General features: G+C 36.4%; 1 protein-coding gene across 1 annotated transcript; it reads right to left on the bottom strand.

Annotated features, from left to right (window-relative positions):
- Positions 1-1,286: 1,286 nt before the first annotated feature.
- SLC38A11 (solute carrier family 38 member 11) lies at positions 1,287-25,942 on the bottom strand. Its single transcript, XM_054381200.1, has 11 exons — positions 25,837-25,942; positions 25,338-25,412; positions 22,540-22,674; positions 20,468-20,533; positions 18,459-18,565; positions 17,844-17,923; positions 8,090-8,160; positions 7,239-7,400; positions 5,443-5,555; positions 4,625-4,756; positions 1,287-1,532 (listed from the first exon to the last, which is right to left on the bottom strand). The coding sequence occupies exons 2-11, from the start codon at positions 25,396-25,398 to the stop codon at positions 1,287-1,289; spliced, it is 1,173 nt and encodes a 390-aa protein (XP_054237175.1). The 5' UTR covers positions 25,399-25,412; positions 25,837-25,942.
- Positions 25,943-26,983: the final 1,041 nt, after the last annotated feature.

The raw sequence follows: 26,983 nt of genomic DNA, 5'->3' as shown, positions 1-26,983 counted from the left end.
TCATCTAGTGACCCTCACTTAAAGATATATTTAGCCATAAGTCTTTGTCATACAGGATGAACTGAAGACAAAAAACACCACTGCATAAAAATGGACTAGCTTTATACATCTGGTAAAAGGAATCACAATGATCACAATAACACAAAATCTAATTCAAAGTACAAGTTTGGCAACAAAACGTTTTTAAAGTGCTGATATAGAGGATACTCATATTACTCATTCTCAACTTTGAATTACTCATATTCTATAGACATATGTATGTATTTTTATAAATGTGCATACATCTATATACATATATATATAATCACAGTATCACAGTGATATGATCCTTAGCGTTAAATTAATACATAAGAAGTCCCCGAAATTTAACAAACCATGATGAAATCAACACCCATATATTGAAAAGAATCAGAACATTAAAATGATAGTCAGGTTTAGAATGTTTACTTACACAATTTGCTCACACTGCACATGCCTGGCATACATCAATGTTTCAATCTCATTTCAGAAATAATAAATAGGGATATAAACATAAGAATCAAGCTGTGTTTGTTACAAACATGATTTTCTTATGTCAGTCCTGAAATCTCTGCAAAGACCATTTACTTGAATCTTTTTAAATTAACTTGTGTGGATTTATTAATGCAGTATCTTTTAAATAGAAGACCATAAATTGTAACAGTTACAGTTGAATTGCATCAGTTACATTTCAGTCAGAATACAAAATTGCCCTTGATGCAAGAGCCAGCACAAGGGATGCTTTCAGCACTAAAGGACAGTTAGTGCAAAACCAAACTGAATTAATAGGCGTCTTCCAACTTAACAGTAGAAGCTTAATACACAAAGACACAGGCATATTTTTTATTTCCCAGCCTTAAAAACCACCTCCATACTATAGTGTACTAATTAATATACATTAAAAGATTACAAAATTTAAAAAAAAAAACTAAATTATAGCAACAAAACATGGGAGATGTTTACATTCCTAAACATTTAATTTATAGCTTTTAAACAGCACTACAGACTAAGTTAAAAAATGCAGCCTTGAAATTATTCAAGTAATGTCTACTAAAAAGCACCTCTGAGAACTTCTGTTTCAACAGCTAAAACTTAAGTCTTATCTGGAAAAAGATGGCAGCATGAAACCAAGTATTTAAATGCAATTACAGTTTAAAATTCTTAGCGCATACCAAAACATAAAAGCGCTCTGTTCCACTCTCCTTCAAACTGGAATATATGGCTTGCTGCAGGATGTACCTGACCTAATCTGGAGATTGGTGTGCTACCTATGGTGGAAGTGTACTGTTTTGAAAAGAAACATTGCTAGGGAAGCAATAGAACATTTCTTTTCCATGGCTACATTCCTGGGGATACAAGATAGTCAAAACAAACCCAACTGTCATCACTAGCACACCGACAGCAAGAATCAGGCAGGATATGAGGTTATCTGAATGGTTCCATCGCTCTTTGGACAGCCTTAGATAACACGCTGTTGGGATGATAAAAACAAGTGGGGTAGCACTCAGAACTCCCTGTGTGTGGGAAACAATAGAAAAGAACCCTCATAAGCATGTGTATTTAGACATGAAGAACAAAACCCCTTCATTTTCACATGGTTGTAAAAATTAGATTTATAGAACAGTAAAGGCAGAAAATGGAAGCCTCTTCCAATTTGCTATAAGGAACATTTGCTTTTCAAAATCAACAATAACTTGAGAAAGTATCTGTAAAATTATTCAGATTTATTTAAATATGTTTGCTTTGCTGATACAGAGTACTTTCTGTTGAATTTTCTGTACTATTAAATCTGATTACCAGAGGTTTCTCAGTTTCAGAAGTACAGTAAAAGTCCATACATAATAGTTCTGCAATACTGTAACTGACATAAAACAGCTAAGATAATTCTATGTAGGAGTCTACATATAGTACTGCCTTCAAAAAGGGGGAAAAAAAGAAGTGGAAACATCACATAGCAGTTCAACACAATCTAAAAAATTTCTGCATTTATGACCTGATTTACTTGAACTTCCCTATGAAAGCAAAGCTTCCTTTGAGAGAGTAGAACCTTCCCTTATTTAAAATTCAGCTCCTCTTTAAATGCTCTCTTATATCAGAATAGATAAAAAGGACCTGCTTAAATGTTTTTTTTACAGTAAAGCCACTGCAGGTTAGCATATGAGTTACATGCCAAACCAGATTTTTATGCAGAAATTTTGAAAGTTTACTTTGTCACATGCTTAACAAACACTATGTTTCATTTTAATTATGATGAGGTAATAATCCAGCCTACTGAATAGTTTTGTGTCATTGTGCAGAATTTTGTATGTTTTTATGGTAGAACCTGTTAGCAGTGATCAGTAGAGATGTCAAAAATAGGTACATACACAAAGTATCTTCTTCATAAAACCCAAGACTCTTAAGTATGTGAAGCAACACAAACCAGCAACCCAAGTTGAATAGCACAGCAAAATCTGTGGACCCTTGACTCCCATATGACAGAACCATTTCCCTGGGGAATTATCACAGGGCAAACACAAACACTTCTGTTTTGTTTTAAAACCAGAAAGCAGGGGGAAAGTAAGCAGAGACAGAGAAACAGCAACAAATGCCATCTGTGGCAAAGGGCCAAGGCACCTCCTCTGATGGACACAAAGCCTGCTGAAAAGACAGATCATCCTTCTCTCATGTCAAGACTGCCTATTCATTTTTCTCTACTGACAATCTTTCTAAGCAAAACTATTACATCCAATAAATGCTTAGTCCTCTCTGGCTAAAAATATTGCGTTTATGGAATGTTTGCTTTTAAGTGGTTATTTAAAAACAATTCCAAATAGGAATCACACATATTTATTTATGCTAAAAAGATTCACTAGCAGTTTTCTGGTGTTAATTTATTCTTAACATATTACATCATGTAACAAACTTAAAACACATATACATACACAGACATACATAGTTAATTAGGTTCATTATACCAGGATTTGGGTATTTGGCCAGACTAGGCATGTGTGTAAGTATGCACACATTTAAATGTTTTTTCTGCTGCGTATATACATACACAGGTGAATTTTCTACACTTGTAATGTAATAACAAGATGTTAAAAAAGATGGTAAGAAATTACCAACAGATGCCATGAATGAGAAATTTTAATGAAAGCATGACCAAAACAGTAGGAACGTAATTATTTTGAGTTATAACTTGGAATGATTAACTGAGACAAAACAATATAAGTAAGTATCTTAAACAGAGGGTAATTGGATAGCTTATCTGAATATTCAGACCTGCTCTATATTAGTGGAAGTATGACATGCTAAATCATTGCTACAAAATCACTCATTACTGCTTGGTTAGCAGGTAAACTGCACTGTGGATCAGAACAGTTTAGTGTATCATAATATATGTAAAAGTACATTTATCATGGAGCATAAAGAAAAAAACCCTCTGTTTTGTTCTGTTGGTTAGCATGCAATATATGGCTTGAAACTGTCAATGAATGCATGGACAGGGATTTAAGGAGGCAATTCTGAAATACTTTTATAAAGAAGCAAAGGCTGCCCTTAAAAAGTTTCCTCCACCTTTCAACCTTTATATCCTGGAATATAATATTTCCATACCTTCTTTAGTTATTAAAAGTAAATGACTTGGAATTGAAGGTTAACTATTTAGCCAAGCCATGTTCACCATAAATAAGTGTGGGCCCATGTGAACCTCATGAGGTTCAAAGCCAAACGCAAAGTCCTGATATGAGTGCACAGTACGGGCTGGGCGGAGAATGGACTGATGTGTGCTTTCAGCCAAGAAAATCAGCTGAAATCTGGGCAGCATCTAAAGAAATATGACCAGCAGATCAAGGGAGGTGACCCTCCCCATCTACTCCACTCTTGCGAGAGACTGCTTGCAGTACTGTGTCCAGCTTTGGGGCCACTAACATAACAAGAACATGGACCTGTTGGAGTGGGTCCAGAGGAGGCCACAAAGATGATCAAAGGTTGGAATATCTCTCCCATGAAGACAGACTGAGAGAATTGGGGTTCTTCAGCCCGGAGGAGAGAGGACCCTGGAGAGAGACCTTACAGCAGTTGGTCCTACAGGGACTTTTTACAAGGGCATGTAGCAATAGGACAAGGTACAATAGGTTTAAACTAAGCGAGCGTAGATTTAGATTAGGTATAAGGAAGGAATTCTTGTCCATGAGGATGGGGAAGCACTGGAAGATGTTGTTCCTCCCTGGAAGTGTTCAAGGCCAGGTTGGATAGGGCTTTGAGCAACTCAGTCTAGTGAAAAGTGTTCCTGGATTTGCAAGCTTCCTCAGAAGCAGGCATTCAAGAAAGAAACACTACATTCTGTCTTATAATGCAGTTAAGATTTCCACTGCAATTTAAATGAATTCTTTAACTCATAGCCACTTTCCATACCTCCAGAACTGTTCCAAAAGCCCTCCTCCACCACATGAACTTTACTTTTTGAACTTTCTCCTTTAATTATCCAATTTTGAAGCAGTGAACAATTGCTTTTTTTCCTACTAACATTTCTAATATTATGTTGAATTACATAAAATTTTTGGAGTTCTTCTTTATAAAAAAAGTGATTCATTAAATAGAAAGAACATACAGGTTCACTTACATTCAGCTCTAAAACTATTCCAAGGCAATCATATGCTAAAGATACACCAGTCGCCACTGCAATGATAACAACTGTCACAACAATATGGAAAACTGTGGAGAGGTTCCCGTGGAAGAACACATTTGCAACCACCTGTAATAGAACCACAATTTTAACCCTTTATTTTGATCTTTATGTTAACAAACAATTATTCTGTATCTTCTAATCTTAGGAAGCTCAAGAATGCAGGAGAATATACTGGCTGAACTTACCTTGTTTCAAGAAAACATCTTCATCCACTTCGGAAAATAGCTCATTTACTAAAGTTACAGAACACTTGCAAGATTGATTTAGTTATATCTGCAGGACTTAGGGTGTACTTACTTTCTTTTCATTTGTCCACTACAGAATAAAAAACACTTGCAAGTATCTATGGAACAGATAGATTTTCTAGATGGGAGATACTTTCACAGAGCAAAACTAACAGGCATAATAAATATGCTATTTTCACCTATTCTCAATCTAACAACAGCAGTGACATTTATGCCAAACTTGAGACTTTTAAGCAGTCCTGGTTTTACCAAGTCATTATTATAATATTGGATAATATTATATTCAATGTAATATAACATTACATTGCCAGAATCTAAACAGCACAATTAGTACTTAATACTCATTGCATATAGCAGGATAGAGTAATATGCTATATACTATATATATATATAGTATATATACTATAATATACTATAAAGCAACTATTGACTTCAGCTACAATATGCAGTGAGAATACTATTAATACATATCAACATTGTTAAAGGGAGAATGTAATAAATTCTTACCTCTCTGGTCACAAAACATTCAAGGGGGAAGGTCAGAATTACAGTAATTCCATAACAAAACCTTCCAAATGTAACAAGGTTGTCATCTCTACAGTAGTTTTCAAATATATCTCCTGAGGCATAGAAAAACATCAGTTAGTTTGAACTTCATCTCATCTGCCTATTTGCAAACTGAAGTGAAAGTTACTGGAGTTACTGGAGTAATTGAGACTTCCTGATCCTCTCCTCTCACACAGATCAAGAAAATGTAGTTACAGTCACTAATTATATTCAGAAGGAAATTTCACTTTATCCTGTTAGCAGACATGTTTTTATTTCAAGTAGTATTTATCATTCAAAAATATTTTAATGCATACACATTGAAGTTTGTCATCTGTTACACATTTCCCTTATCACAGATTTTGTATGAGATTCTGGTGTTTGTTTAAATAACTACATGACAGATTCATAAAGAAAGCTTGTAAGTAAATTTCCTTTAAAAATGTAATTCCTAGAACAACAATTACACAAGGAAGACCAGGGAATTATCTCCAGAGAACTGCATTTCCCTGATAGCATCTAATCATAGCTGTTAAACTGCAGTGAAGGGTTTAAAATATTCTGATTCTGAAAGCCCATTAGAAACATAGGGATTATTACCTAGCAAATCTTAAATCTAACAAAAGCATTGCTAGAGAATTCAATTCATCATCCTGCTTAGCATTTACTATGAAGAAGCTAGAGTAACAATCTCTGAAGTACAACAGACATGGAAAGACAGTGATCAGATGATCTATCATGTCTTTTCTACCCAATTCCTATACTCTTCTATGATTTACTACTTTTATGATCATAATGACACTGAAGAAGCAATAATATGAACTTCAGGGAAAATAGCCAAAAGATTTTGATAGGGACCTGCTTATAGTAGAGTCATATGCTTAAGGATAGCTGAAGTCAGAGCTTTCTATACTTGCAATAGCCAGCTTTTACTTAGTCTAGTGACAGTTGCGTCTGGGACAGTCAGTTATTCTGCATAAACAGCACTGGAAGCAGGGAAAAGGGACAGACTGACCAGTAATCCCCATCCTACAATTCTGTTTTCAACTGCATGCTGCTGCTCGAAGGGAAGAGAAAAGAGCCTGGAAGCCGCCTACAATTTCAAACAGCACTAAACAACAGAAAATCTGCTTGCTTATGAAATATGTGATTTTCCTTAAGAAACTAATGCACTCAACAATATATGCCTTAGGCTTCTGAAAGCAGCTTTTCCGCTTCAACAAAATGATGTTAAACAGTACGATGTGACATGGATTATACACATTTATACACATATGCGTATTTACATACCCACAGAGGTGACAGTAGGATTAGTTATGGCAGAACAGCTGATGTAAAGATAGGAAATATCTCTTAGTCAGGGCTAGGATGCTATAACAGCAAAGACAGGAAAAGATACAGAAGAATGTAAATGCCAGGTGCCCTGCAGAAATATCAAGGCAATGTTTGTTCTTACTGATCTCTGCTCTTGGACCATGTAGCTAAATCATAGATGTTTTGTCCTCAGAAGCACTTTACTTATGGAAGGACTCAAAGGACACTTTTCACAGGTGAGGCTTACACTTGGGAATCTGACACCTGTTAGCGTGTTACCATCTTTGTATCCTGTTTTAGTTGTTGAGTAACAAGAAACATTGTGGATTTTTTAACTATTTCTGGGTTTGCATTTTTAAAATCACCATGATATTAACACCAAAAGTCAGACAGAAATGTAAAGATTACAGCAAGCATCAAAATTGAGGAACCAAGCAGTTTACCTTCTGTGTATCCTGTAAAAGTTATATATCCACATGCAGCAAACACTACACTGATAATAACAGCGAGTAAGACGGACACATGTGTGACCAGAGACCAGTTCTTTAATGTGGGTTCTTCCAGAGATCCATATATTAAAAAGCTGTTATGGTTGCAGATGAATGCTGAAACACATGACAGTTAAAGCAAATGTATGAATTCATGCATATATGCCTATAAGTAAATCTATGGACCATTCCACCCCATGTCCTCTTCCTGCTTTTTTGCTTATGAATCCTACAGCAGTTTTAAGATTTTGGGTTTTTTTTCAATCCACAGAACCATTTGCTACTGTCAGACTTTCTATGACATCCATTTTAGGCAGCAATCATTGGGAGTAATACACAGGATCCTGCATGCAGGAATGGATTTTAGAATGAGGATATTGGAGGTGAGCGAAAACTTGCCGGAATGGTTCATTGTGAGAAAGAGGAAGCAACCAGAAAGCACCCTCTAGAGAATGCATGCATTGCACTGTAAGATTTTTCTGTTGGAGGTTATCCAAGGGGATGCAGGACAACCACAGCCTTCTCAGTTTATCAATTAGACTAACACTAAGGTGCAGGTGTTGTTAGATGACCTGAACAGCTGAGTTGGATTCACATGCCACACCACTGTTTCTGCTACAGTGGCAGTAACCTCCAGGTCTGGATGGGAAATAGATGGGGAAAATATCTTAAAACATTCACATGGATGACTCAAGGTCAATTTCATTTTTTTCTAAAACGTGAATATAAATTTTAAAAAATTATTTTTAAAATGCAATTTCTATGCAGTGGATCTGAATATCAAAAGAAGAAAAAAAAATACTTACCAAATGACATGACACCAACAGCTTGTACTGCATTTGATTTTGCAAATATCCACGCATTTTCTGATTTGGGCCTAAAAGAGACATTTGTTTTAATATATTAACCTCTTTCCAACCACCAGTTATAAAAATAACTTAAAATTAAAAATAAACCTTAAAAAATAACTTAAAAATAACTTTTAAAAGCTGTAGTAAAATACTGATCTCCAGAGCTCTCTGAAGTAGGCCACAGTGCTCACCAACAATGAGTTTAAGCTAGGGAGATACCCTTCTCACATCACTTCTTTTGACTCAAGTATTTCTATAACCAGTTTTACAGGCAAAAATATCAGCCTTTTTTAGTGACCAGTTTTATAAGTAAACTTGTCAAGTCATCCTATACCAAGAAACTGCAACAGTTGTTACTGATTCTGTCTAAGGTTATCTCAAATCAAAATCTCCAACTATTTAAAGGCAATTTATTCCTTTGAATTTGCACATACAATCCACGCAGTCTTGAGATACCTTTTTCCTAGGCTAGAAATCAAGTGAAGCAGTTTGCCCTTCTTTACACCTGTTCCAATTGCTCTGCATAGTAAAGAGACTCTGCTAGTTCCCAAAGGAGTGATAAAATGAAGTGTAAGAGAGCATATGCAGACTTTTATAATCATGCAAGAATGTAAAATTGCATCATCTGCTCCTCTAAGATATACCCACAATTGTAACTGAAATAACTATAATTCTTAGAGAAGGACCATAGAAAGCCATCAGCAAACTTTGTAACAATCCATTTGATGCATGACCATCCCCTCTGAATAAAGAACCAAAATGAAGGAAAGGGGAAGGACACAAAACTCCTTTCTCCAGAACTACAAATCAAAGGAAATCAAAGGAAATTTACAAGCCAGTTGAACATTACATTTGTAGTATTAAAGTACAGAAAAAGGAACAGTACAGAGAAGCTTGCCCTTAGTAAGTTGTCTGCTGCTAACTTTCATTGCTCTGGTTTCATTTAGAGAGAAATCTGATGCTACCTGAGGCCTTAGCTGCTCTTTTCCTACTGCCCTAGAAAGCTGTATGGCACGCATGCCACTTCTGTGATGGTAACAATGGCAGCTTTGTCTCTCCCTCTATCTGGTGTTAACTAGCTGGTTTTGACAGCCTTAGTGGCACATGCAATTCTAGGTTTCATTGCTTTCAAATATTTTAACTCCATCCCCACTCCCTCAAAAGAAAAATAAACAAAGCTGTTGCTGTTTTCCCTTTTAGAATTCATATCTTGCTATTTCTTGAGACCTCAGATAGTACTTTTCCATATTTAAAAAAAAACAGTTACGATATCTAATGCACATTCACTTCAGATCAAAATCAAGTCCAGATTCTTGTTGGATGAAGTATATTGTCTTGACTACTGCAATGTGCTGTTTCTAGTCTCAGTCAGCTGAATATGGCCCTCCCGAAACACTGTTAGATTCAGCATGTAGATATCATACTATGGACGGAATACAGATATCTGGGATTTGTCATGTCAGATAGGAGTTCCAACCTAATATGGCTGCTGTAGCTCCTTATACAGAGTAACCTCCCTTGAAGCTACCGATTTCAAATCACTAGAGATGTCTGTAGGCAATTCATATTCGTAATTCTGAATATATTATTTATCAGGAAAAGATTTACATCTGGTTGAAAAAAATATACTTCAATACAAAAATGGAATATAGAAAGTTAACATCACAACTGTCCCATTCTGTACCCAGTAGAAGCCAGCTTTGGTATCAAACATAAAAAAAATTTACAATGGAATTCATGAGTCTCCTTATCCTCCTTTCTATCAGTAATTCTTAGATTCTCTAACACCCTATATGCCAAAACATTTTTAAATGCACAGAAATAAACAATGCTTTTGTCTGAAATACATTTAATTTTTGCTAAAATGGTACAGCCTGTGCAACAGTATAGCTGTATTATAAGCTGCTACAAATGGAGATTTTAAAAAAATGGAATGCAGAAAGACATGTGAATTTTAGATGAAATATTTTTAATAGAATGGCCAAATACTGAATTAAAAAATAAAAATCACAAGAGCTAGTTTTTCTACACAATGCTGGCTTACACATTAGCAATATGCAACAGATCAAAATATAGCTTTGCTTTACGGATGAACAACAAATCAGATTAGGAGTAATACTCAGGGGAAAAAAATCCAAAATAACAAAATCCTGCTTATTTAACAGCCTAAGAAGATAAATTCCTTCCATTCTAGTTGCAGAATTGAGAATTTCAGATCCATGAACACTACCAGCAGATTGCAATGTCATACAATGCAAGTGGGTGCAGATGACATATGCAGCAGTATAGGACTACTTCTTACGCTAAGTCATACACTGCTGCTTGTGTTTTGAAAAACATTTTCATACTCTGGGAATAGAGGGATTTCATACAAACGTGACATGTAAGCTAAGTGAAAGCAACACAGTGAAAGATTTAATTTCTGAGGGTTTAGAACCAAGAGTCTGCAGGTCTAGAGTTCTGACCATATCAGCAACAAATCACCCTCACGTCCAGTCCATAGGATATACAGATTTAGGCAAAGCTCCTGGAAAAGGGTGCAGGTGACATGAAAATGTCAGTATAAAATAAGACCTCAGGAAAGAGGAAATTGTGTCACAAAATAGCCGCTGTTAGTTACAGAAGAGCCATACAGTGAATAATCACCTAATGGAAGTATCAATTGTCAATTCATAGTAACATTCAAACACACACACATCTGTGTAGGTACATGCATACAAAGGCTGAAACAATTTATCTTCTCTATTGTTAAAGATGGATTTTTAATTTTTTTTTCACAAAGACTTTTGATCTGACCAGTCTGACCTACATTCTTGTTAGGATTGCTAGGGAAAGATTTTAACTGCTGCTCATACAAGAACAGCAGCAGCTGCATACATCCATGAATGACAAAACCAGCTAGCTTACTGCTCCTCACTCAGTGTATAAAGACACATGTCACGCCTGCAAGAACACCAAGTTTTTTTCATGCTGGACAAAGAGAAGTAGTTGATGAAACACAATTAAAGTTAACAGAAGAAATTCGTGGTAATAAATGCACTTGTTGAGAGCTGTACTGTCTATAGAATCATAGAATCATAGAATCAAGGAGGTTGGAAGAGACCTCAAAGATCATCGAGTCCAACCTGTCACCCTAAACCTCATGACTATCTAAACCATGGCACCAAGTGCCACGTCCAATCCCCTCTTGAACACCTCCAGGGATGGTGACTCCACCACCTCCCTGGGCAGCCCATTCCAATGGCCAACCACTCTCTCTGTGAAGAGCTTTCTCCTCACCTCCAGCCTAAACCGCCTCTGGCACATGTACAGTAGAGGCTGCAAGACAAAGTAAAAGCTGAAAGGTCATATAAATGTGACATTTAGAAAAACAAAACAAAAATCCATACAAGACTGAACAAAAGATGTTCCAAGGGAGATCTCAGACAAGAAAAAGACTCAGCTGAAATTAACAGACCAGCTAGACAGACTGAACTGTCTGTAGGAAGGCAGGAAAGTCTATCAATGAAGAAAGCCTAGAAGTTAAGAAAGTAGGACTCATCTTCTGCATACTTAAGAGAAAATACAACATAAAACATGTTAGTGAGTTTTTAAGTTTTGAAAATACTAATTCTTATCTACATAATAGAGGAAAATGAAAAAAAATGAAGGAGGCAAAGGCATTTCACATTCATATCATGAGCAAGAGTTGGGCAAATTTGCATGGCAGTCTAACACCAGCATATTTCCTACTTCTTGTAAAACATGTAGAGTATAATATTCCTCATCTTAATATCCATGCTATGCAAAAACCTTTCCTGTCATGTATGTAGAAATGCTGCCAACTATAATACAGAAGCAGAATGCTTCAGAAGCAAAATATCTTTAAGGAGGGCAAGAGAAACAGATGTCCCTGATCTCAACCAAGCTTTAAGGTATGAAATACTGACTAAAAAAATAACTAGCAACCAAGTTGATTTCTAGAGAGAAAGCAGAGTCGTATGTTTGACAGCAGAGCTAAATGTTGGAATTAGCAAAAGGTTTCCATTGTTTAGGATGAAAGATCAGTGACAAACCACCAAGTTTAGGTGCAAACCAACAGTTATCAAAATAATCCAGGACCATATGACAGATTAATTTGGTCTTAAATCAATGATTTAATAATTCAGGAAACTAATTGTACAATTTCAATTCAATTGAATTCTAAGTAAAATACCTTTTTAGCTTTTTTGTTCGTTTTGTTTTGTTGTTTTTTAAGCTATTGAAAAAATCACAGATGCTGTGTATAACTTAATTATTATAAATAAAATGAGTAACGCCCAGAATATCCTTGAAATGTATATTAATCAAAGTCATCTTGGTTGTTAAAGAACACAGACATGGCAAAGCTATATGCCAACCCCACTTATATTCAGCTGCTTTAACTCCCTTTTCTTTCTTAATGAACTACTTAGCAGTTAATATATGGTAGCTTAGTTTTATTTTTCAATTTCATCACACATTAAAGTTTAGCTTTGCTTACTATTTGATTATTTATATGAAGGAATCAACTTTCTACTTTCAAGTTATTTTCCTGAACACTTGGTTTTTCATCTCTGATCAGTTGCCAGTTGAGTAATTCTCACATCCTATTTATGTGCAGCAGATGCTCTTGAAGTTTTTCCTAGAGATTTATGTATTATGCAGACACTGACATCATGACATTCTTTCCAAACAACATCAAATTAAAATGATCCATTTTTATAAGATACATAAAATATTGCTTTTTATGGCAATGAGTTTCAGCTTTGAAGCATGAAGTTCTTTTGCACATTATTAACATACTGCACATTTACAGTTTGAGATAATTCTAATCCATTGTTTTTTATCAGAGTAGAAAAATATTCAGATATAAGTAGATTGAAATAAAGAATGGATCATAAAAATGTATTTTTATCCAACATCTTAAAACTATGGAGAGTAAGCCTGAGTCCAGATGCTGCATTTAATCTGCAGGTTCATTATATTTTTCAAGCAAGAATAATCATATGGATGATATTAAAGAAAAAAAAAGGGGGAGAGAAAAAAAAACTACCCCTGTTCCATATCTGTCATAAGAGGAAATAAATGAAACCAAGTAATCCCTCATCATAAATACATTAGTTTTTTTTTTTCCTAGGAACTATCAAGAAAGCAACATTCCTGCAGTGTCCGTGGACAACCTGTTCCACTCCCAAAGCAACTAAAAAAAAATAAATGCAAAACTCCGAAGACATAATTTTGGGGTTTCAGTCTACAGGTTCAAGCACATCAAACCCTTAAAAATAATAACATTGTTTTACTGATGGTCTAACACACTGCAGAAGGTTTTAAAGAAAGATAATTTTCTCTGTTGCCCAAATAATAGATATAATTTTCAAGTAGAACTTGGACTGCATTTTAGCATTCCCAGATAACCTCATTATACTTCTCAATGGAAAGCAATCTTCACTTTGAAAAATCTAAAGGTGAATGAAAACTGATTACTACTTAGAGAGTAGTTTGATCAAGTGTGAAGATATCTAATCAGGATTCCTGTGGAACCTGACTTGAATCCAGCACTTTTAAATGTATTCAGCACTAAGTTGAATGATGGAACAGAGAAAAAAATCATCCTTAACAGAAAGCATGAAATCTGCAATTAACAAGAGCATACTAGAGAACAGGGTGAAAAGACAAAAAAATCACAAATATGTTGATAAATGGAAAAAAAACCATTAGATTCTATACTTATTGAGAGGAAAAAAAAATGGCTTCACAAGAACAGGGATGGGGAAACAAGCTAAAATACCACCTAAACTTCATGAGAACAGAGTAAAAGAACAGGAAAAATTGCCAGCTCATGGTTCTGTAGAGAAGGGCTTGGTACTTCTATTAGCCTGCAAACTCAAGGTTTGTCCACAAAGTGATGCTACTTTTCAAAGAGACAAACATCAAACTAGGTTACATAAACAGAAGCATGGCAATCCCCAAAAGATGCAGTTGAAAGGGATCTCAAGATACTCTCCATGCAAGATACATGCAAGATACATCTTTCTTTTCTGCTCCTTATTGGGAATACCACAGGAAGCTGGGGCACCATGACCTCATGTAAATTTGCAGAGGACTTAAGGCAGCCATTGAGAATGATGAGTGGCACAGGAGATGATGAGAAACACTGAAGGAACTATGCTTGTTTAGTCTGTAGTCTATACAAAGAATTGTAAAGGAGGATAAGTTACAGCTCTATACAGTGTCTCTTAAGCAGCTGAAAAATGGAGAGTTTGCTCGGTTAGGCCAAGAAGCAACTAAGATGAAATGCAGTAAAAGAGACATATGATACACATTTAGGAAGAATCCACAAGAAAAGACTATTTAAGAAGCAGAATGGGAAATCAGGGAATTGCCAAAACCAAACTGAACAATCATCTCTCATCAACGATAGGCATACTATCAGTTCTACCATGAGACAACAGTAGGGATTAAATATTCTTTCTTGGCCCCATCAAGCCTTGATCTAGGATTGTACAAATTCACAGAATCACAGAAACACATAATCAACCATGTTGGAAAAGACCTCAGAGATCGTCAAGTCCAACCTATTACCTAACACTGCCTGACAACTGAACCATGGCTCCAAGTGCCACATCCAGTCTTTTTCTGAACACCTCCAGGGACAGTGACTCCACCACATTCCTAGGCAGCCCACTCCACTGGCCAGTTACTCTTTCTGTGAAGAACTTTCTCTTCACCTCAAGCATAAACTTTCCCTGGCACAGCTTGAGAATGTGACCTCTTGTTCTGTTGCTGGTTGCCTGGAAGAAGAGACCAACCCCCAGGTAGTTGTAGAGAGCAGTAATGTCTCCCCTGAGCCTCCCCTTCTCCAGGCTAAACAACCCCAGCTCCCTCAACCTCTCCTCATAGGGCTTGTGCTCAAGACCTCTCACCAAGCCTCGTTGCCCTTCTCTGGACACGTTCAAGTATCTCAATGTCCTTCTTAAATTGAGTAGCCCAGAACTGGACACAGTACTCAAGGTGTGGCCTAACCAGTGTTGAGTATAGGGGAAGAATGACTTCCCTGCTCCTGCTGGCCACACTATTTTTGATACAGGCCAAGATGCCATTGGCCTTCTGGGCTACCTGGGCACACTACTGGCTCAAGTTCAGCCAGCTGTCAACCAGTACCCCCAGGTCCCTTTCTACCTGGCTGCACTCCAGCCACTCTGACCCTGTAGCACTGCATGGGGTTGTTGTGGTCAAAGTGCAGTACTCGGCACTTGGACTTGTTAAATGCCATACTGTTGGACTCTGCCCATCTGTCCTGCCTGTCAAGGTCCCTCTGCAGAGGTCTCTCAAAAAATAAAAAGTAAAACTTCAAGATCACTCAAAACCCAACATTACTTATTGTAAGAAAAAAATATAACCATGCATTCCATATTTTTCAGTGCATCAAAACTGTTGAGAAGACATGTTACCAGAGTAACAAGGTCACAGCAAATATTATATATAGCTTCTTCTCTGTATGGCAGAGGATTTTGAGATCACTCTTTCAAATATCCCTTTAACACAGTATGAATAACATGGTTCTTCAGAAAGATGGGGCGTAGGAAGTCCCACACTGTTTGGAGTGCATCATTTTATGGATGATAGATAACATCTAACTTTAGCAACTCTCTTCTAGCTATCTTCACAGAATTAAACATGAATGCTCTGCAATTCACCCATGTATCACAGCAGTGAAACAAATGAACAATTACATGTAAGCAGCAACCAAACCTCTTTATCTAGCCAGGCCAGCTTTCTTCCCCTCCAGCTTGTCTTTCAGCACATGGGGACAACCTGTTCCTGTGCCTTTAAAGAGTTACATATTGAACAGTGTCCAGCCTTCCTGGACCCCTTGGCCCCTCAGGACTGCCTCCCAAGGGACTCCATCCACTAGTCTCTGTACTGGTTTGGAGTCTCTGGCAGAAAATACCAGGGGAAATATAAGGATGACCTCTGGGGTTTTGGAGTCAGAGCTACAGGGGAGATGAAGCCTACTACACTCTAATTGAAAAAGAAATACTGGCAGCATATGAAGGAGTTTGAGCTGCCTTGGAGGTGATTGGTACTGAAACACAGCTTCCCTGACTACCAGTGGTAGGCTGGATGTTCAAAGGGAAAGTCTCCTCTACTCATCACACAACTGATGCCACATGGAGCAAGTAGATCGCATTGATAACGCAATGGGCTCAAAGAGGGAGCCCCAATTGCCCCGAATTTTACAAGTCATCACAAACCCACAAAGGCAAATGCTATGTGCTCACAATGGTAGAGGCAACCACCGGATGGCTGAGAACATATTCAGTGACCCATGCCACCACTCAAAACACCAAACCCATAACACCGATGCAGGCAAAAATCTGCCCGATGAAAGCCCAAGGTGGCTGTTCTGCTGACCCTCCTCTTTATTTCTCCACCTACTGAGAAATCTACCATTTTGTGATCCCTGTGCCCAAGACAGCCCCCAACTGTTATATAGCCTACAAGTCCTTCTCTGTTCTCAAACAGCAGGTGCAGTGAGGTGCCTTCCCTAATCGGCTCGGTCACCAGATGTGCCTGGAAGTTATTCTCCACACACTGTAAGAGCCTCTGGGACTGTTCCCTCTCAGATGTATTTTACTCAGCGGATATCAGGGAAGTTGAAGTCCCTGACAAGGGCCAGTGATTGAAAGACTTCTGGCAGACACCTAAAGAACATTTTATGTCTCTTCATTCTGCTTGGATGGTCTATAACAGACTCCCACCAGGATATATGCTTTACTGGTCTCCCCCCCTGATTCTTACACATAAACCCTCAACTCTATAATAGCATCGCCAACCTCAATACAATCAAAACACTCCCTAACACAGAGGGCCACAGCCTTCCTTGCCTATCCTTTCTTAAGAGGTTATAACCATCAATTGTGGCACTACAATGATGTGAGACATCCAACCACATTTCTGTGATGGTTACTATATCATAATTTTTCTGACAGACAATGGCTTCCAGCTCCTCCTCTTTGTTTCCCATGTTGCACGCATTAGTGTAGATGCACTTCCATTGGTCTAAAGGTCTTGCCACCTTTTTGTAGTGAGAAGTCACAATTTCTGTCTGTCTGTTCTCAGGTGTTCTTGTGCTATCCAGCCCTGATTTATGCCTTTCTCCCTTCAAATCTAGTTTAAAGCTCTTTCAGTGAGCCCTGCTAGCTCCTGGGCTTCGATCATCTTCCCACTCTGAAAGAGGTGTATTCCATCTGCTGCCAGCAGGCCTGGTGTCCTGTAAATCAATTTTTATTAGTAAATCATTACATTAACAGAAATATTACTAGAATGCTATCTATATTAAGATTGTAAATACAGGTCATCTGAAAATAATGGACAAAACAAAGATTTCTCAAATGATTGGCAATCTCACATGCCCATTCAGGAGTCACTTGCTATCAGCCATCTCACCCACATTTTCCAGTTCATCTACAGATATTTTTGAAAATTTATAAAATTTGCATATGTGCAATGGGAGAAAAGAAAAAAAAAAAAGGATAAGTTATGGTATAGCAGTTCATTTTATAGTACTGTTAAAACAGATTTGTTTTTTCAATTATCTGTTTCTCCCAAAACAATCATATTCCAGAACTACACAGATACATGTAACAGTGAAACAAGAAGAGTATATATGATTAAAAATTCACTTTGTGCCAAATATAATACTCACACTTGTGGACTGAATGTTACTGTTCTCAACATCACAATAATCAGAATGACAACAGTTAAAATCAGAGAAATAAGAGATACCTGTAAAGGCAAAACCATGAATTCAGTGACTGATCTGCTGAAAGGTTATCCTCCTAGCAGCGTATTGTACTTTTTTTTTTTAAGAATAATTAACAAACAAGTTCTAAATATCATGTCAAATATTTTTAACTAGAAAGCTTGTCCTATATAATCATGTCCTAATTCGTTATTCTTTTTGACTAAGTAGCTAATTACAACTATTTGTCTAATTTTAAGTGATACTCCCATTTAAACATTTCTCGTCAGTGGTGTTCAGCATTTCAAGATCAGGCCTATCTCACCCACTGCTTTACAAGATTTGAGTTCTACTAGAAGTAGACGGAAAAATTCCAGTGATTCATATGAAGATCAAAGTTTTACTTTAACGATTCCAAGTTTTCCAATACCCCTTGAGACTGAAGACAGTCTTAACTTCTAAAATATTTAACATACTTTAGCCAGATGTAACTGAGTTCAAATACATGAAGTTATGACTTATTTTCTAATGGCATACACATAAAAGTAAACCAAAAAATCAGTTGCTATTATGATTTACCTTTCCCAGTTTTGCTATGTCTCGATATAAAGATATAGGTAAGGTAAAAATGATGGTGGTAAGAAGAATTATGAAGTGACGGTCAGTAAGCACGTTATCTGGTCCAACTAAAGCAAAAAAGAAAATAATTTATTTCTGTAAGAGGCTGGCTTGAGGCACAGGTGAGTTACATTAAAAAAGCTGGAGTAACAAACTGATGTTGACTAGGCTTTTACTCCCTTTATTCAAGCTAAGTAACACATTAGGATAGACATTAACTAGTCTTGAGGAAGACATACACAGTGTGTGCATGATCAGAAGAATTCAGCAAATTCAAACCAAATGAATAACATATGGGATATATAATCAGACACTTTGGAAGTCTGGCATTCCTACATCCAGATAAGCATTAATTTTTTTCATTATGTCTGGGTCAATGTAGGCAGACTGCAAGTAAAACATTCTACTACTTTTTTCTGCCATTTACTTTTTAGCTATTTTCAGTACTGCGTGTTCACATCAATTACTGTGCTGTTGAATATTAGCAATTTTTTAAGGAACAGTACTAAAACAAGTTAATTTTGAGGTTTCTTTTGAGTACTTCCCTACTTGCTGTCAGATGGCTTTCACTGCCAAAATACATATTACTGTGTAAAGGCAGCAATAACACTGTAACGTTCTCTGCAATAAGTGAGATTTGTGCAAATGGTGAGGGTTTTTTTAAGCCAATGACAACTCAAACCAAAACATAGCTCAGTTTCAGTCAGGCTGCCATGAATCACAGGCTTCAATGAAAGCTTGCTGAATAATTACGGATGGAAAGTGATTGGCAATTGACATGGAAACTCTATGTTCAGTTCTCTCTGTTCTTTGGGAGATTATAATGCTTTCCCACATCTTTTCAGGCAGGCACCCTACCAGCCAGGTGAAAAGATGTGTCATGCAGGGAGTTCCTCCTATTGCAGAAGTAGTATTTTATATAAATTCTTAGATATTCACTGTCACTATCAACATGATGAGGTATTTGCAGAACAAGTGTGACAGTTAAAACTGCATTCACACCTTGCAGGCTTCACCTGCTGAAAATGATAGTTCTCTGGAAATCAAACAGTTCATTCAAATACTAATTTCCACTTCATTGCCGACGTGTTCTTTGTAGTTTAATTTGCTCATGAAGAATGTTTTAACTTATCTGGCTTTGTGCTAAAGTAGATGATAAACATACACAAATTGCTCCACTGATTCTGCTATGAAAACTCACAGCAGAAGAATGGAACAAGTCTATGAGTTAAAAAGCTCAAAATGCCACATCTGGGTTTGCAGTAAATATCTAAGATAAATGAATGTTACGTATGCAGTTCATCAGCAACTACTACATATATGCTTAAGCACTAAATCTATCACATTATTTGCAAGTCACCCAGAATGATTCACTAGATGAAGTGCAGTTTCAGTATTTAAATTACTATTATAGAAAATACCTCACAGAATCACTGTGGCTGGAAGGGACCTCGAAAGATCATCTAGTCAAACCACCCTGCCACAGCAGGATCACCTGGAGCAGATCACACAGGAACACATCCAGATGGGTTTTTAGTATCTCCAGAGAAGGAGATTCCACAACCCCCTGAGGGAACCTGTTCCAGTGTTACATCACACTCACAGTGAAAAAAGATGACAAAATATGGTGACCTTGTAAATATATCACTGTGAAACACTCCTTCTACTTGCTTAGTAGTGCGTTTAAGCACATGGTCTCTTCTCTGAGTCCAATAACCAAGGACTATGATTCATAGTTTTTACCTCAGAAAGACTTATTTAAAAAAAAAACAAACAAACCTAAATGCCACCCAAAAAACCCACTCATACAAATACGCTTCAGATTCTTAACTTGAGATATATTTAAGAGCAATTTAGAAACAAACTAATAGTAGGACTTCAGACTGACACAGGATCCTAATTCCTAAATACTTATGCTATATTGCTATTCTATTAATTTATTCCATTCCAAATTTTTAAATGCATCTTACCTCCAGGAATTCTCTGAAAAACTTTAGTTAAAGTGTCTCCTGTTATTATGTTGTAACTGATCATAGCTTAAAGAAAGCAAAATTTTTTGTTAGTACAAGTCAAATACAAAATACTTGATAAACATTTAATGCACCTGTTTTGTAGATTTCAGGCCTATATGCCACTATCCTGCTTGCATGAATTCTGGCTACCAACTTCTAAGTTTCAGGATTAAAATAAAATAAAATAAAATTAAAATTAAATAAAGAAATACAAAATCTTCAATGATCCTCATCCCCTCCTTTATTTTTTAAACAGGTACAACCTAAGCAAGAATCCAGTCTGATAAGCAAAGCCATTGTACTGACTTGCCATATAACATTATTTCAGAAGAATAAAAAAAAAGGCCTTTTGAAATTGTTTGTTTCTAACACCAATACTTTGCCAGTTTATTTTTAAACTCTTGCTTTCATTTAGCAAAATTCCTGTCCTGCAATCAGTCCTGCAATCAAATGCACAGGGCTTCCTAGCTCATGTGAAAAGTCAGCAAAATCTTTAAACCAGAAGAAAGGAGGAGAAAATACATGAAGACATGAGATATGGACTTTCATTCCTTCCTCTCATTAAATAAAAAAATGTGGCTTTAATGTTAATACTACATTTTTATTTTATTCTACACTGGAAGCGTGTAGATGTGTGCATGCATATGTACACATACACACAAAATAGTCATGGGGTCTTCACCATGTAGACAGCATACATATTGACCTTAACTAAGGCATAAATATTTACTCTTGTGAAACTGTAGTCATAACATTGCTTATAGCAATAGATTTAAGCACATACATATGTATAACTAGTTCCATCTTTTCCTTATTTTCTATGAGCTAGTAAGTATACTCTTTTTTTAAGTAAACATGTAATATTGCTGCCTGCAGTAAGAGTAGCCTGACACCCTGAAAAATCTCAGCTCCCTCTAATAGATTCAGACAGACTACTCCCAAAGTAGGGATTTTGATGTGGAACTCTGTTATCAGGGAGTCAGATTAGGTATCTCAAGTTACCATCTCTTGGAGCCCCATGTGTGAAAATCACAGGATTATAGAATGGCAGGGGTTGGAAGGGACCTATGCAGATCGCCTAGTCCAACTCCTCTGCTAAAAGCAGGGTCACCCAAAGCAGGTTGCCCAAAATCGCATCCAGGCGTATTTTGAGTATCTCCATACAAGGAGACTCCACAGCCTCTCTGGGCACCCTGTTCCAGCACTCTGTTACCCTCAAACTAAAGAAGTTTTGCCTTGGGTTTAAGTGAAACCTCCTTTGTTCTAGTCTGTGCATACTGACCCTCGGCACCACTGAAAAGAGTCTGAGCCCATCCTGTTGACACCAGCCCTTTAGGTATCGATAATCCTTGATAAAATGAAGGTCAAGCTTATTTCAGATTTAATTATGTTACTACTGTAGGGGACGGATTCAGAATATCACTTTATTTTAAACTTCCATTCCAATTAATTCCTGCCCAGACTATACCCTGTTGCTCTTTCACTATTTTTTCTTCAAAGGGGTCTCAACTGCCCAATTTCCTAGTAGCTCATTGGGTATGAGGCTGAATTAATGCTTTAGAAAAGCAATGACAGCACATAATGCTCAAGAAAGATCTGATCAGTGGCCTTCCAGTGACATTTACATCCTTGGAAAAATATTAATTCAATACACTCCTATATATATTCTATATATATTGAATACATTGAATATACTCCTAGGTTCTTCACTTCCTTTCATTTGAGGCACATCAGCTCTGTGTTCTGATACACATTCTAAGAACAGAATGCTATTTCTTATAGATACTTCTGTCATTAAGTGTGTGATCCACGAATTTCTTTGTTAATACACTTCAGTGCATTTCTATTATTCTGGTCCTCCAAGTCACTGAATTTCAGAACACACCAAGTAAATTTTAATTTTTTTAATAGGAAAGAAGCACATTCAGTATATTTACAGAGTTCTTAATATTTAACCAGTGAGAGAATGAGGTAATGTGAAAAACTTGTTATTTATAAAACTAAAACATTTATATTTTAAGTGATCTTACCAATAAATGGATATAAAAATTGAAGAGCTGAAAGAATAAGGTAACCTACAAGACCATATGTTTTTCTGACCAGCTCTTGATAGGTGTTGGTACTAGAGAGGTTTCCTCCTTTGATCAGTAAGATAATGGAATAATCTGTTAAAATAAAAAATTCCCGTTAAAGACGGTACTTGTGCTTGGTTACTTATCTCTTTCACTCTTTAGGAAAAAAGTCTGTGAGAAGGAAAACAGTGGCACTGAGAAGAGCAAGGATGAGAAATCTCACAACGCATCTCAATTCACCAAACCCAGGAATTATGGGTTCATATTCTAAGGAAATCCCATCTTTCCTGATAAAGGACAGCAGAAACAGACTCATTTTCGTTGGTTTCCAGTATGGACAAAGGAAACAAGAACTTTGGTCACAAGCACCAAAACAGGAACATTCAATTAATAATGCAGAAAGCTCCTGACTGGAAGGAGCATTTCACTGTGTGCTGAAAGGTGGTAAAATGCAAGGACTGCCTGAGTCATGGTACTACAATTCCATCACTTCACTCAGCTATTTATCTGGTTTTTGAAAAATAAAGCCTGATTAGTATGTGGTAGCTTCTCTACTGCTTATTATAAAAATATTATGCACATTCTTACTGGATATTTTTAAAATAAAACACTTGCAAAGTGATTTATCTGGAAAAGTATAAAGCAATTTGCTTTGAGACAGGGCTGATGTCCAAGAAGGAATTTCTCCCAGACTGAATCTCATCTTTTTGCAATGAATACTTTGAAATATTGCTGTTATGTCAAGCTGTGTTTTAGTCTTCACTTGAGCACCATGGAATTTTCCAGTTCAGATTAGTTACAGTACAAAAATGATTACGTTAGTGTAGATATCTTGACAGATAGCAGCTCGACCTTGTCTATTCCTCATCCGACTTTCACTTAGCTTCTAAATCTATGCTGCAATAGCAACAGTTCCTTTCTGTGAACAGTATTGCTATCTTCTGGAAATTACTAAAATTATGACATTTTTACAGTCTTTACAAATAATATTTATACCATTTATTAATGTGAAAGCCAATTCAGAAATTCCCATAAGCATATGCAATCCTTACACAATATATACTTTGTAATTGGAAGCAGACAAAAACTGAGATACAGAAGTGTTCATTATCAATTATGATGCATACTGAGCTGATCTTGTACAAGAAATATTAAGTCTTTGTAGCATGATCCACAAAAGTTTGAAAAATTTATCATTAAATTCCCTAAAATTGTATTTTTCTGTCAATCTAGGACTACATTCAGTATAATAATAAAAAAATAAATGCAATACTATGAGAATTACTAACTAACAGCTATTCACCTGTTATGCAGTAAAAACTATGGAAGATAAATGTTACATACCTCACCAGGTCTTTCCATGCAACAAATCAAAAAGTTGTAACTAAAGTTAAAATTCGATTGTGCAAGATGTATCGAGCTACATCTTTAACATAATGAAATCATAGAATCATAGAATTGTTGGGGGGAACAGACCTCAAGGATCATCCAGTTCCAACCTCCCTGCCATGGGCAGAGACACCTCACACTAGATCAGGTTGCCCAGAGCCACACCCAGCCTGGCCTTAAAAACCTCCAGGGATGGGGCTTCTACCACCTCCCTGGGCAACCTGTTCCAGTGTATCAACCCCCCACGGTGAGGAATTTCTTCCTAACATTCAATCTGAATCTACCCATTTCTATTTTTTTTCCATTTCCCCTAGTCCTATCATTACCTGACACCCTAAAAAGTCCCTCCCCAGCTTTCTTGTAGGCCCCCTTAAGATACTGGAAGGCCACAATAAGGTCTCCTCAGAACCTTCTCTTGTCCAGACTGAATAGCTCCAACTCCTTCAGTCTGTCCTCATAGAAGAAGTGCTCCAGCCCTCTGAAATGCTCAGTTAAATTCACAGGTTCTAGGCCTCTATCTATAAAGTCTTCAGAATACTTAGAAATGCAAAGGACAAATTTATATCCTATAGAAAAGTAACAGAAATTTCTGTGTATGGTATTAAATCATTGATGCATTTGGCCACCAGCCATAGAGAAAATTTTCCATTCATAAGGAACATATTCCTTATATTCAATTGCTCTCCAGTCAAACTTCAATCATTTACACAGACCTTTAAATGATGTTCTAAGCAGTGAAAAGCATCTAGTGCTGCTTAGCACATGGGTAACAGATTCTGTGCCATTCAGGTTGACTTGGTTTATCCCCTTAAGACTTAAATTCACAGTCTTGACAAAAATTTTCTTCTGATGCAAGTGGACTTACTTACGTGATTTTATGTGATCACTCATTTACTTATGGGATCACTTAACCTGTGATTTCAAAATTTATCCCTTCTTGAAGGTAAACCCATTATTTTTTTTATAAATTATAATAAAATATTCAAAATCATAGTGCAATCAAAGGTTTCATTCTGTGGTACATTTTTTTCCAATAAGTGATATAAAACCAACTCGAGCATCAGTCTCTTAATTGGGGCAAAAAAAGTGGACTAAACCAGCTGAAGCACAAATAAGGGCTATTCTTTCAAATGTCAACTTGACCTAGTCTAAGAAATTAGGCTTTACAAAAATAAAGCACACACACAAAGTAACTTTAATAGTTGTACAGAATAATTCTCTACTTTCACTAATCTGCTCAAGAGATTAGAGAGGTAAAGAAAAAAATTGTCACATTTATCATCATAGATATATTTGTTTCAGGTATCATTAAACCCGAGATCAGCTGCATGCTGCAGGACTTAATTTTCACTTTAAACAGAAACTACCTGTGATATAGGCAACTCCAAATAAAAGCAGCACTCCTAGTGGAAAACCAGCTTCCTTCATTGAATACGGCAGTCCTGTAAGTAAGAAAAGGAGAGATTTCAGAAGAACCTTTTCAAATATCTATTTGTGATGAACAAAATAAAGAATTATTTAGATTTTCAGAAACACTATAAATCTCCCAAATTGGACTAGCATGCTTAATAACCTCAAAAAGATCACTTTTAGTGAACAAAGTGTTGCCTAGGTGTGAAGTTAAGTCAGCATCTGCCTAAACAGTTCTCTCAGATCACTATGGCAAAGAGGCTGCAAGCATTTATCACTATCAGACATGATCTTAAATGGTATCTCTGTATTTTTATCATTGTGAACAAATAAAAATAAAAAAATACATTTAGGAACAGCAGCAGAAATTAAGACAACAGTGGTATTCTCCAAACTGGACAGTCTCGCACATATAAACAAGGCTGAACACAGGATACTGAAGAAAAGTGTCCTTACCTATAATACCTGATCCTATGATAGAGTTGATAATGTTAAACCCAGCTGATGCCAGATTACTGTTTCCTCCTTTATTCCTGGTCTTATTAACGAGGGCTGTTTGGTCATTCGTTGGTACCTATTTCAGGAAGACAAAAAAAAATTGTATGTGAGAAAAATAGGTGAGAACAAGGGTTTTGCACAGTCTATTCAAGATAAAAAAAAACTGTTGCAGACTCGGATCTGTAAGATTTTACAGATACTCTATTAAAGATCAAAAAAAAAAAAAAAAGTCATAGACTCAGATTTGTAGAGATATTTATATAACTAAATCCCATTTTTTTCAGTGAGAAATCAAAGGCATGTTAGGCATATAATTCCTGTATAAGTCTGACCCATAATCTTCTGTAACTAATTCTTCTCTGAAAAAAAAAAAGTGGAAAGACAAAAAGGTATGTAAACTCAGAAACAGGCTGTTAAACAAAGAGCTTTTTAATCATGCTCCAAAGGCAGAAATGTCAATCAAGTGTTTCTGAAAATATTGACTGGTTGTATCAGACCACTGAATCAGGGGAATGAAACCAATTTCAAGAGTTATAAAGTATGACAACATCTGAAGATGCTCTAATTCAAGGGTTTATCGAGCATTTTAAATATTTCCCTGTCATCCAATGGTTAATTATGAATAGTTAACAACACTATATATAAATTGGCTAGTCCCATAAAGGTTGTATGGAAAGGTCTGATACAAACTGAAGTTCGAAGCACAATTTATAGCCAGTAGCTTCACAAACTACAGTCATTTTACAAAAAACATTTCTTCATAAGCACACAGTAGTCATCCCCTCAGATTACCACTCTGCCATCCCAGCACATTTTAGAATCATTGATTAGAAGGACAGTATTTTAAATGAAGTCATGTAATTCAAAAGAGGAATTCAATGCAGAAAATACCAACCTGTATTCAAAAAGCAAAACCCTGTGTACTTACCATGAAAATAAAATCAGTTTCATGGTTTTCATGGTATATAAAAGGTAGTACAAACTCAGATGCTTGTCACTAATACTCCAGGGGAAAAAGAATTACATGACTGATAAATCTAAGTCATCTGGAGATAGGGGTATAAGCTGGCAAGTATAAGAGTACCTCAAGGAGGGCTAAATATTT

The sequence above is a fragment of the Indicator indicator genome, chromosome 5 (genome assembly GCF_027791375.1).
Source record: "Indicator indicator isolate 239-I01 chromosome 5, UM_Iind_1.1, whole genome shotgun sequence".
Lineage (NCBI taxonomy): Eukaryota > Metazoa > Chordata > Aves > Piciformes > Indicatoridae > Indicator > Indicator indicator.
Note: the sequence above shows the minus strand (reverse complement) of the source record. Positions and strands in the feature narration are given on the sequence as shown.

Excerpts from the sequence above, each read along its gene's own strand:
- SLC38A11 (XM_054381200.1), bottom strand. The coding sequence starts at position 25,398 with ATGAAGGAAGCTGGTTTTCCACTAGGAGTGCTGCTTTTATTTGGAGTT. Across the intron at positions 17,924-18,458 it reads ACATAGCAAAACTGGGAAAG|GTATCTCTTATTTCTCTGAT; the intron begins GTAAATCATAAT and ends TTGCCTTTACAG. Across the intron at positions 1,533-4,624 it reads GAATAGTTTTAGAGCTGAAT|GGAGTTCTGAGTGCTACCCC; the intron begins GTAAGTGAACCT and ends TCCCACACACAG.